At 34.2% G+C, this 12,855-nt stretch overlaps 1 protein-coding gene across 2 annotated transcripts in view; it reads right to left on the reverse strand.

The window, feature by feature from the left end:
- Nucleotides 1-12,855, reverse strand: part of LOC108578951 (atypical protein kinase C) — a 21,648-nt gene that overhangs the window by 3,786 nt on the left and 5,007 nt on the right. Inside the window, exons 1-3 of one of the 2 annotated variants that reach the window (XM_017942369.1) lie at nt 10,342-11,678; nt 2,502-2,552; nt 800-885 (exon numbers count right to left, since the gene is read on the reverse strand). In XM_017942369.1, coding sequence (XP_017797858.1) covers nt 800-885; nt 2,502-2,552; nt 10,342-11,131 — 927 coding nt within the window. In that variant the 5' untranslated portion in view covers nt 11,132-11,678. Of the gene's footprint in view, nt 1-799; nt 886-2,501; nt 2,553-10,341; nt 11,679-12,855 lie in introns of those variants that run through there. The other variant, XM_017942370.1, reaches the window with a different exon arrangement.

Consider the following 12,855-nt stretch of genomic DNA (forward strand, 5'->3'; position numbering starts at 1 on the left):
AATACTAGAATTTGATTTAGACTAACTTCGAGAATAGTTTCATTTTTCTCTTGTTTCTTACGAATTTCAATTAATTTAAGAATTGATCTTAATCTATTGGTAAAAATTGTACGAATCCCAGTAAAGTGTTAATTTCTAATAGACACTAAAAGTGAGTGCATCTAATTTACAATGTATAGTATTTTCAAATATTTCACTTTTAAAACATATACATGGAAAGTTTAATATTGGACATTTACAATAGTTCTATCAAAATCTCGATCATCGTTCATATGTTGAATCGTTTTAACTGTTGCTTATGAAAGATCGTTCTACATTTCCTAGACACACATTACTCGTTCTGAACCAACGTAGCTTGAAATGTACGAAATTAATAAGCTTACTACTTATACGTACAGATATAAGACGATTTCTACCAAAAATGAACTTTTACATACATATGTTTTACACTAAATAGTACACATCAACCATTCACCTCTGAAAATAACACAAGGCAGACCTACATCATTCTCATTCTTAAGCATTCAAGGGAAGAACCATTATCATCATTAAAAAATCGACATTCAATCAAGGTATATAATATGATCGTCGACGTTCACTAGCCAGCAAGTTCCTCAAGATCAGGAATTACAATCTATCCACCATGGAAATGTTATTTCTGAAATGGTGATGATGGTGTGGCAAAGGTAACACAGTAAACGTGCGTGATTGGCGCAACTGTGAGAGAAATTATATAGATGAATGAGCAAAACGAGGAAAGTAATAGTGGAACAATAAGTTGAAATGAAATGATGCTTACCCGATTGAAACGTTTCGCCTGAAATATATGACCATTCACTCGGTACAGCTTCCTCCATCTACGTGCGCCGCGTCTGTAGATGCTTCCTTTGGAAAATGAAAAAACATAAATATCACGAGGCAACAGAGAATCGATCTTCAAAGTCTTGACATTTTCTTTTTTTTTTTTTCAGTTTCTCTTTCTTTTTTTCTTACATATTTCGGAATACATTAAATTTAATATTAAATCGGGGAAAGAAACGATATCATCGTGTCACGTGTTGAATTTATCGTAGAAATTTGCATGCCTTCAAGAACGCTAGTTCCGTATTAATTACGACAACAAAAGATGTGTCTCGTTTAAAATATAAAATATGAGAGTATATTCCCGTTGGAATACCGCACTGAAAGATCTGCAGTAAAACTGCAATCGGCCTAAGTCCCTCCATACTTCGGGCCGTCAAAACTATGGAATAATCTTGACAAGGTCGGAACAATAATGCTGGAGAATTTATAAACACGATAAGAACACGTCGATCGCCAAGAACCCGCGGTGTTCAAATCCTAATCGAACGTGATTCGATGTTTCTCTTCAATCTTCTCGTTTCATTGTTATTATATATTACACCTGATCCTTGATTTACACGGTATTTAAATATATAATAAGTATAATATAATAGATAATTTGATATAATAGATTTAACAAGCTCTTACACGACAGAATTTCGATTCTTATTATTATTAGATCAAACCATAAAGTAGGTGAAAGAAGGTGAAATAAAGCATTTTATTTATATTACTATTAATCACCAGTATACGTTGTTTACTTTCAACAATGGTTGTTTCATTTGTCCATTAATTTTTGTATCTCCTATTTAATAAATGTTCCTGTTTGACTGTTGATTTTTTAGAATACTCGCGTTGTCACTTATAAGCTGATTCTGAAGTAGTGTTTTTAAATACAGTATTATCGATCAAATTTGCGTTTACATTACCTCCTATAAGATAACATAAAATGTATAATTTCTATGTTAACAAATGGAAAAAGTATCGAATCAAATTTTATTTTCATATGAAGTATCAATCAAACGCTTCACACACATTTTCACGAAGACTGAGTTTAATTAATCGAGATTAACTTTAAAATTCGTAGTGTACAATTCTTGACATTCATCCTTTTTTATATGTATTTAAAAAACGTATTAAAAAATATCCTAATTTGTGCGATCGAAGTTTTCATTGTAACATTATTTATTTACAATGAAGTTAAAAAAAAAAAAGAAAAACAATTTTGGAACGACATTCCTCATATTTTACATAAATTTCAGACAAACGGTGAATTTTATCGAAGGTAACCCATCAGCCGTGTATATTAAAGATCAAATGAATATACGTTTATGTAAATGATGAAAATAAAAATAAGCGCATTAAGATCGCCGATGTTCCATGAGAACGAAAACAAATCTGCCTGATTCTAAATGCAGCAATATAATATTTGAAAGGAAGAAGCGTCGATAAAAGAAAAGAAAAACGATTTCCTCTCTGTTCAAACGTGAATCGATTATAGCCAGGCTACTCGTACCCTCTGTGTCACAGAAACTTAAACTTATCGTTAATCGAACAACTCGCTGGCTAGTATTATACAATTCGAAGTTGAAAAGTGCTGAATTGTGGAAAGGCTGTGTATATGTTAGAAATTTGATTATTTGGCGACGAACACTCACTGTCTTCTCCCTGACAGGGCATCCCTGGTGCAGGCGGCACGTTAGGAAAAACTGGAACAAAAACGAGCAATGTTTAATTTTCATATTATTGTTTAATTTCTGTTTTAAACATTAAAACAAAGACGTAAAAACGATCTCGAATCGAAACATTAAGTATGACACTAAAGAACGGTTTGCTTTTTTCTCTTTTCTTTTTAAATAAAAACATTAATTTTATCTAGATGTTTAACCTGTACGCTATAAATAAACAAATATGATAAATCAAGCATAACCAACTTGGTAAATATAATGTAATACAGGTTGCTGATTGTACACAGAGTGTCTAATTTATTGTAGTGCACTCTGAACGATCAGCAATTTGGCTGTAAAGCACGAAAAAGATATCTCATGAATATTCAGTCATGCAAACGAGGCGTCGCTATGGTAATTAGTTCGGGGAACCACTCGTTTTAATAACTAATTCGTTATTTTTTAATTAATGCGCTTGCGTTGCATACACTTACAATGGCTAACGTAACTTTCTTTGTCACTTTTGTGTCATCTACAAGAAGAAGGATTTCTATTTTAGTTGAAGAGAAACATTTTCTTCTAGGGACTACTTAAAACAGCATTACACATTCAAGAATAGAACAAACAGTTAAAACTACTAATTGTTTAATCTTTTAAAACTATAAATCACATACTAGAAAATCGAAAATAAAATTTAATATCAATTAATGCTTTGTCGTAAACTATAGTGAACATCCTGAACAGTTTTAATCACAAGAATCACAATGGAGAAACAAGAATGAAATGGAAGTCTTTTTATAACTGAACGTTTACCGATAGATTAGTAAGATTAAAACGTGTATGAATATCAAGCATGTTGCTCTATCTAATTCGTATTATCGCAACCGCTAATATTTCGTTATAAATGGGACAAACATAAATATGCAAACATCAAACGTATAAAACGTAAATACTAGATTACCCCCGTTACTGTATCACATTCTTACATTTAATCTGAATATTCGTAATTATACCAAAATAAAGAAAATAGTTCTTAAAGGTGCGTACAAAATTTTCAAATTTCAAATCAAACACGTATCTCAGAAAAGTTTTACGCTAGGTATATTTAAATATTCCTATCATATTATAATGTACTTAATATTCCCCCTATTGATCTAATTTATTTCATCTGCTGTAATCGCCGTTGCTCTCTATAGCAAGTTTTTTAATCAGCTTTCCATCAAGGCCGCATTTATACTTCTGGAGATCCTAGGTGCAACAACATTACGAGGCCTCGAAAGAACAAGTCTACTTCAGTTAATCAAATTCATACACATTTTTCTTTAAGTTCACTAAAAATAAAAGTCGACATTTCCATAATAACTCATTTTAATAAAATAAAAATAAATCAGTTCAAATTAAAATTTTAAAATAAGTATTTTATTTTGCAACTATAACTAGGCTGTTCTTTATACCGTTGCTTGTGAGGAATAAGGTATTAAAATGTGGCCCCATAGAGAGTGAGGCTCCACTTTGCGCCCCAATGCGCCTTAAGGTAAATGTGGCCGTTATCCACTGTACGTCCGATGTAAATTTTGAATTCCATCTCCATTCGTAGTACCGAATCATATTCTTCATCGGCCGATAATATGAGAAATATAAACAAATAAAATTGATATCACAAGGAGAGCGTATCTCTTAAAACTACCCCTGCTACTTCACACTATATTATTCATCCTTGCGCGACAGCGCATAAAATTTTACTTGGCACGTAACAAGCCTCGTATAATTAACATTTTTTATCCGCTCGAAATTTTTCGTAACATTTGCATAAATGTATTTTTCTCAGAGAAAGGAAACATTCAAAAGCTGGTTACGCCCGGCAAAACGCAAAACACCCGTCGTACTTGAATCCCTTACAGTCCTCGTTCGTTCCATTTCTTTCAGTTTTAATACATAAAACTTAAACTTGTATATCACGGAGCGTACGATAATGAATGCGAGACAAGAAGAGAGGAAATCTGCGAACAATGACGAAAAATAAGAAAATAGGGCACAGTAGATATATGAAGGTTGGGAAAATATTACAAAACCGAGTCCATTTCTTGGCAATAACATCGAAATCGATAAACTGACGTATTATTTTACGTATACGTACAAACACGCTGCTGCATTTCATAAAATGACCCTCAAACTTTGAAATTTTACACATTAACAGCGAGTTTTGCATGAAAATAAAAATATAATATAAAAAATTACAATGTCTGTTTCTATTCTATTTCAATGTGCAAAAAATATATGTAGCAATTTCATAACAATATTAGAATTACGAAACGCAGTATACACATAAATATGCATACTATTTCTCAAAACGTTTCGTCCAGTTTTAGTACTGTATTGCACTAATTATAACGATGACAAAATGTCTCATAAACATATATAGGTCTGCAGACGCTTTGTTACGAAGTTGCACTCTTTCAGACTTGCTCTAAGTATCTAGCCCCCTCCAACAAAGCAGGACTCTACTACTTCTTGCTCCTTCTTGCATGACATTTCGTCATATTTCGTTACAATTCGCACAATACATTTTTCAAACTGAGCAAGACATTTTGGAAACACTCTGTATAAGCTAGCTGTAAAAATATCACGCAATTTTATTAACCCTCCGTAGGTAACTTTATTTTTTCGCACTACAAGTTTAATTTTTTTCCTGCCCTAAGTTTCGAAAAAATCTGTAAAAATTCTTCGATACTTATCAAAATCTCTGCTATATTGTATAATTGTTCGTTAAGTGAAATGTTTAAAACTTTTTTCAGAAAAAAGTAAAAATTCGTTCCAAAGAATTTCAAGAGTGAAATTTCACTTGGGTCATCAACGACCCAGATTGCCTACGAAGAGTTAAAACACGAGAATCACCAAATACTAGCCTAGAATTTCTGATAGAAATTACTCGAATTCGTGACTATGATTTGTCAGTGAAAAAGAAAAACGAATAAAAGACTCTTCCTCTACCTTTGGTAGAACGAAATATACAGTGGGTGACGAAATTATGATCAGAGGAGAAAATTACATATTACATGTTTTCGGTGGTGTTATGACTTCAATACCAGTTTTTGTTCTGAACGCGTAGATGGACAATTTGACTATATTTTGACAGCTTACCTAGCTAAAAAGAAAATCCAAGCTGTATCGTGGTCTAACAACTCATCTATGAGAATTATTAAAACGTCGAATTGCTAATTAGTAAACAGCAACTGATTAAGATAGAAAAGGTAGAAAAAATATTAAAAGTATGCCGAGACGATATTCAAGCAATTATAGACACGAACATGACGAAAAATTGATATACATATGCATATGTTTAAAAATATTTTAACTAATTTGTAGAAGTTTAAAAATCCTTGTTATATATTAATAAAAAAACATAACAGTACTTCTTATAATAGAAAAAGGTTTTCCTCTTTTAAATGTATTTTCAATTCTATTCTTGTTCAAACTTCAAATAATTGCTGCACAATTTCAAAGTGATCATAATTATTTGATCGCTCACTGTACGTTTCAATGTTGGTGCGTTCAGGGTCGCATTTACCAAAAGGCGCATTAGGCGCAAACTGGGACCTCACTCTCTATGGAGTCACATTTCAAAACCTTCCTCCTTACAAACAACATAAAAAACTTATTTTTAAATGCCGACTTTTATTTTCAATAAGCTTAAAAAGAAAAATAGTGTATGAATTTGATTAACTGAAATAGACTTGTTTTTTTTTTTTTAGGCCTCGTAATGAAGGTGCGCCTAGGGCCTCCAGAAGTATAAACACGGCCCTGGATGCATTCCAGTATTAAAAGTCGCTAATTAAATGTTAGACCAATTAAACGAAACGTTGAAACGCAACTCAGACCATTAAAACTGACTAAATATCGTGCATAATATGTGTGTAAATAAATACAAGTACTAACTTAGGTCATGCATTATGTATAACATCGTCATAACGTTATATCTGTATCTGTCTGTTCGACGTCTCTCTTCAACGCGCAGCATGGACAGTTAGGTTTCGATGGTAAGGAAGGTTGCCCCGTACGCAACGTGTTTCGGTACTCACGTCTTTACCAATTCGTGTACAGAGAGATAACTATCTACGGTATATATTTCGAAAGCCAGGTCTTCGCCTGCCGCGAAGTTATATCCTGTACTGTTACATTTATTCTGTAACCTGATCATAAAACCACGGCCCGATAACGGATAACATTGAATTCAATTGATGCGATCGTTGTTATCGCTTTTATCGGCCTGGGTTCGGTTAGACACTGTGAGTACTAGGCTGCAACGTTGTTTTCAATGTCCGCTTTTAACCATTTCGCTCGCGAACGCTTATATAATCGATCGTTCAGAACTATCGGCCCCCTTTCCGACCAATTAAATGAATTCTTACACGCTGTCCCAGTTCCCGTGCCGAAATATTTTTCTCGCCGACCAGTCAACGCCGTTTTGCGAGCTATTCACAAGAACTGCTTCGAAATTTTTGTTCGAACGGGTGAATGTGTGTTTCGTTCAATGTTCGACTGTGAACAGTCGATTGTTAAAGTAATGTTTTGGGGTTCATAGTTTAGACAAGTTTGACTTACAATTAGTTGAACTGTTTGCATTACGATATCGTTGAATTTGTTTAAATAGGTTAAGTATCTTAAGAAGGAATCCGATCATACGAAAAATTGGTATATAACCTCGAATTGATTTATATAAATGGTTTACGTGAATATTCTGAATACAACATACATACGTGATTAACGATTGGCTTAAAAAGGAATCTGCTTTATTTCCATATATAGCATTACTCTTTTTGTTTGAAAAATATTGGAACGAGTTCAAGTCGTCCAGCTATTCATTATAGACGATTGTAAAACTTAAAATGCTTGAATATTTTGTTCGGTTCAAAATACAAGTAGTAAACACGGAAAATTAATCGTTGATAACATGTAAAATCAAAATAATAATCTCGAACGAAATTCATAGCTGATTATTAAGTTGCATAATTTTTGAAAAGTTTATTTCTACAAATCGCATAAACTATACACAGGCCAAAAATAAAAAGTCAAGTGAAAACAAGTAATTACAAAATTTTTACAGTCGTGTATCTTGGCCGTTCGGTGAAATATTAGTAAAATGATTGTACATAGTTCATGAATTAATCAAGAAAATCATATTTATTAGTATTATATACATTCTTTTCTTTGCAATTTTTATTCCTTGAAAAATCCAAAGCCGTATAAGCGGTGAACGCGACTTTAAACAACGGAGGAAAAGATTCTCCAATTTATCTTCAACTATGTGCTTTTTTACAATTAAATTTCCTACATTAAGGAACGTTGCTTTCGTTCCAACATTGTTATCATTTGGTAATCATGTTTTCTTCCCATTTCTATGAAAATGTGTTTCGTTCGAAAATTGAAATTGATTGATGTATCAATTAACACATCGATTTTCAAATTAATGAAATAAAATTACATAACATTTCGAATAAATAAATGTTGTAGCACATAAGGTGAACACCATTTTCATTTACACGAAGCATTCTCTCTACTTTTAAGAAAGATTTCGAAAAGTCTCTTAAATTTGTACGATGAGGAGTAACAGCAAGAAAAACTGAGGACAAACAAACTACAAAAGTCATATGACTTTAAAAGATAAAAATACTTCATTCGTGCTCGTAGATATAATTCTAAAGTCATCCTTGTTTTCTTAAATAGGCTTCTTCATTATTTTACTCTTAATACACCCCCCCAACATCCCGTAGAACTGTATAATAAAGCTATACGTACACTACGTCTGTCTTATTTACCCAACAACTTTTTTACCCTACCATATAGATACGTCCAAAAATATAATAATGTTAAAATGAAAGAAGTATAATATCAAAAATTTGGCAGTAGTTAATGGCGCGGTCAATATTTTCAAAACATTCTCGAATTTCTGTCTACTCGTTTCTAACAAAGAACTTCGATTTTATATAACATTTAAGTATAAAAATAGTATAGACAACAGTTCATCTAAAAAAAAATATTGTAAAAACGTAAAATATTCAAAAACAAGCATAAAGTGTTTTAAAAATTCTCGTTTTTGATAGAGTTTAGTTCACTTAATAGTGAAATAAAGATAACTTAATAATACTTTTTTTAATCGTATGTTAATAGGACACAAAAAATAACATAAATGATTTATAAATGATATTAATAACATCAATAAATATATATTATGCTTCTAGCAGCATTATTAACAAAATAACGATATTATCGTCAACATAATGGACAGAACAATATTTGTTCGAAATAATTATCTGGTAAATTTCCTAATAAAACGTAAACCATTTTTAATTTCCTTTCGGCATTTTACATTAATTAAATTTGCGTATCATTTTTCTCAATAAACGATAACTTTGACATTAAATTTTTAAAATGATATTACTATTTATTATTCATAAATTCTCTATTTAAATTTATAGTTGTTCAAAATGAACGTCAGGGTGACGTCATAGTGTTATAATACAGATATATTTCAGTACTACACCTATTTTCAGGTACTCCGGTATATACTTCAAGAAATTTACAAAAGTGCTAATATTTATTTTGGCACACGAAAAAATATCCATTGGATTTACTAGTATAACATATTTAAATTATTAAGAAACTTCTATCACTGCAGCAGGTAAGACCGTATGTGTTAATTATCAGGAATTAACGCAATTATGTTGAGTTAATTGCTCAACCCCTTAGCAATGGCTATAATCGAACGAGAGCAAACAAAAGATCTTTATTTCCAGCATATGATGGTCTATATTACCGTCCTTATGTGATTGTACCACAAATGCATTCACTATTTCGTAAACAACTGTGTAAAAAGAGATCAAGCACTTTGGTCTTGAAACAATAAGAAAAAGTTGGTGAACTTTAATTATAGACTAAATAATTATAAAAAATACTATAGATTGCAGAAACTGAGATTCCTAGAAATACTATACATTAACACTATAACGTTGTAGACTATAATTAGTTTAATCGTGCATTAAATTTACAACAAACTTGCAATAAAAAAAGCTCACAAAATATTTCCTTTTCTAAAGAAAATATTAACCAAGCTTATAATAATCATCTAATTCACTAAAAGTTTTGAGAATCATTAAAAACATTAATGATCAGAGTTACAGTTTGTTTTCCGACTTTTTTCTCCCTAATTAAATCTTTGCTTCTCTTAAATTACTATTACCAACAAAACAAGAAATACAATAATTTTTCATTAGGTATAAAATATCGTTCGTAAAAAATATCAAAAAAAAAAAAGTTAGAAGAAACTTTAACGGACAGATGAAATTTCGAATGCGATAGCAGATTATTTAAACTTCTCAAAACTGAACAGTACCAAACGAACACAACGCCGACAGATACCTTAGAAACCATCGAATATACTATAGGAATAAGCAAGGAGACACAGTGACAGATTAGATAAGCGCACATGTTAACACACGGCTGTATCAAAAGCTCACACGATTCTTCACAATCGATATTCAAGCAATTCCATCGGACCACTCGAATCGACGGGTTAAATCAAAATTATGCTCGTTTGATAACAATAAAAACCAGAGCACAACTAAATCGATAACTATACATCATAAGTAAGGTACGTGCAATGTCAAACAAGAAAGAAAATCCATAAACGACAAAAAAAATAAGAAGAAAGAAAATAATAACTGCAGGTAGTAAAAACATAAGCGTTCCCTAAATATCGTGCTTCGATGCAATGAAATTGGCGAAATTCTGTCGGCTTTAACGAGGCCATGAACCAGGAGGTGTCAGGACCTACCCCAGGTAATATCGTTGAACCAAAATTGCGAAGATCCAGTGGTGTCATCGATTAGAGACTGGATAGGGGCTGCAGAATCCGGCGGTGGATTACACGATCCATGTACACGACACGTACTAGTCCCTATAGCTCGATTAGCGGTCGCGTACATCATCTCCGTCGGAATTACTTCGTCGAGATCAACATCAGAGGTGTCATCGATACCTTTGTCGCATAGCAGTTTCATTCTGGAGGAAGAAGATCCAGGCTGGGCGAATATATCGTCACGGGGACTGTTATGGGGTGGTGAGCATTCTCCTCGCAAACTGACGATCGGTTGTTCGTATTCAGCTGAATCGCTGCTAGGCGACGGTGGATAAGTGCTGCTGCTCGATTTGATCGGCCTATCTCTCGGTAACACTTGTATACCGGTGGAAGAAGTGGATGGTCCTCCTTCAACGGTAGGAGGTATCCTACGCCCAACAGCAGTCGCAGTCGCAGCCGCAGCCGCAGCCGTGGAATAAGAATAGAAGGAACCACCCTGTATCATCATACTGCAGGGTGGTTCCTCTACTGCGGAACCAGGAATAGCACCGGGCCCTGTAGAAACGGCAGAGGAGGAGCTGACACCCGCGAGCTCACCTTGTACTTGCTGCACACCGTACATCCCCTGCATAGCTCCTGTGCTCGTTTCCGTCTGATGATACTGTTGCTGCTGATGCAAACTCTGATGCTGTTGTTTATCCTTTTCGCGACGGGGTGACCGACCCCGATCGCTGACTGACGTTGCGCTCCAATAACCCCAGGCCATTTTGTGAGCAATTTATCTGTATTTATTATCTCACCGTCTTCTATCCTGGTCGCCTAATATCGTCCACCAACAGTCGTACACCACTGGCTCCCGTCTTTTGCTCGCTATTACCCTCTAACTCCCACCCCAAGTTTTCCCTACTTTCCTTCCTACGGTATGTGCGCACGCTTTCCTCGCTCTGTCTCTCTCCGTCCGGTTAGCTTTCCCCAGACTATCCTTCTTGCTCTTCTCTACCCGCTCTCTGTCCTCGTCTTTTACCGTAGGCCCCGACCTCTTGCAGGAACCCGGCTGAGAATGCGACGAGTCAGCGCGATCGATGCTGGTTTATCGCCACTTTTGCAACCTCTTCAGTGACAACAGCGATTGTTAAAGGTATGCTGTCACAACCTCTCAACATGAATCGCGACCATTGAAATCGTCCGCCCTGAGACTCTCCTTCGAGTGCTGTTATCGTTCGCCAACGTTTCAACCTAATCAACGTACTACTCTACCCGCCTTCCTCTCTCTCTCTCTCTCTCTCTCTCTTTTTCCCCCTCTTTCTCTCTCTTTTCCGTCCTTGCCTCGTTCCGAGTTTCTCCTTTTCTTTGTTTCGCTCGTCTTTTTTTCTTCTACCACTCCCTCTCTTTATTTCGCTTTTCCTTTTCCTCGACGAGATCCCTTCAATTATCTTCTCACGTCTGAACGGGTCGTTGGGTGTACTTCCATGAGAAAGCTTCGTGGCTAATCGGTCCGCGTAAGAATATCGACTGCTGCCGCGGGATTCGTTAACTACCGCCGCCACCCGACGTGCTTTACTCTACGAAATGCGCAAACGCTAGAATAAAGGCACACTGAAAAACAGGTCTGATTTCTCTTTAACAAACTACCCGACCTTTTTCCCTTTTCCGTCCGTTTTCAGTGCCCCCCCCCATTCTAGCTCTTGCTCATCGCCCTCGATATTCGTTGCCATTACCATATTTCTTCGTCACCTTTTCTCTTCTTCTTTCTTTTCGCGCTTTTGTGGTTTTTCCTTCTCCACCACGTGTATTTTTCTGCGTTATCTGTCCACTCTCCTTTCTCTCGCATCTGCTCTATCACGTTTATCTTACTTTATATAGATAGTTTATGCTTCCGTGTTTCTTAGTATTTGCTTCTTTTTTTTTTCACTTTAAGAGATAATTAAGATTATTCATTATTGTCTTCCGTACGCATTTTGAACTCTTTTCTTTTTTGTTACTATGTTCGAAAGCAATACTCATAAATGAAACGCAGAAAAACACGCAAAAACGGTTAATTATTAAATAAATATGAACAGTCCTCCCGGAATAAAAATGCGTAGAGATACACGGATCTCGTATATTCCATAATTATACTTTTCGTTGATTGTACGGCGTTTATCATTGTCTTTAAATGTTTGTTGACTACAGTGAATAAAATGAATGAAAATATTTAACGATCATGGTGTTTAATCAAATTCATTAATAAGTTAAACGCCTAGTTTGCCATTTATATTACACTGCTATACGTAACAATATGCAACCGCTTAGAAAACACTTGAAAATATCGATTTGTTAACATATTACGAAGAAATTGAAATATTTTGTTAAAAAAAAGTGATACTTTGTAATGCTGATGTAATATTTTAATTAAACATATTAAATACTAAAATTTTAATTGCTATAAATTTTGATATATCACATCTGGATAACATGAATTTGGGATGTTGGAAACTAAACACGTACACC

This window comes from Habropoda laboriosa, unplaced genomic scaffold (assembly GCF_001263275.1).
Source record: "Habropoda laboriosa isolate 0110345459 unplaced genomic scaffold, ASM126327v1 scaffold30, whole genome shotgun sequence".
NCBI lineage: Eukaryota > Metazoa > Arthropoda > Insecta > Hymenoptera > Apidae > Habropoda > Habropoda laboriosa.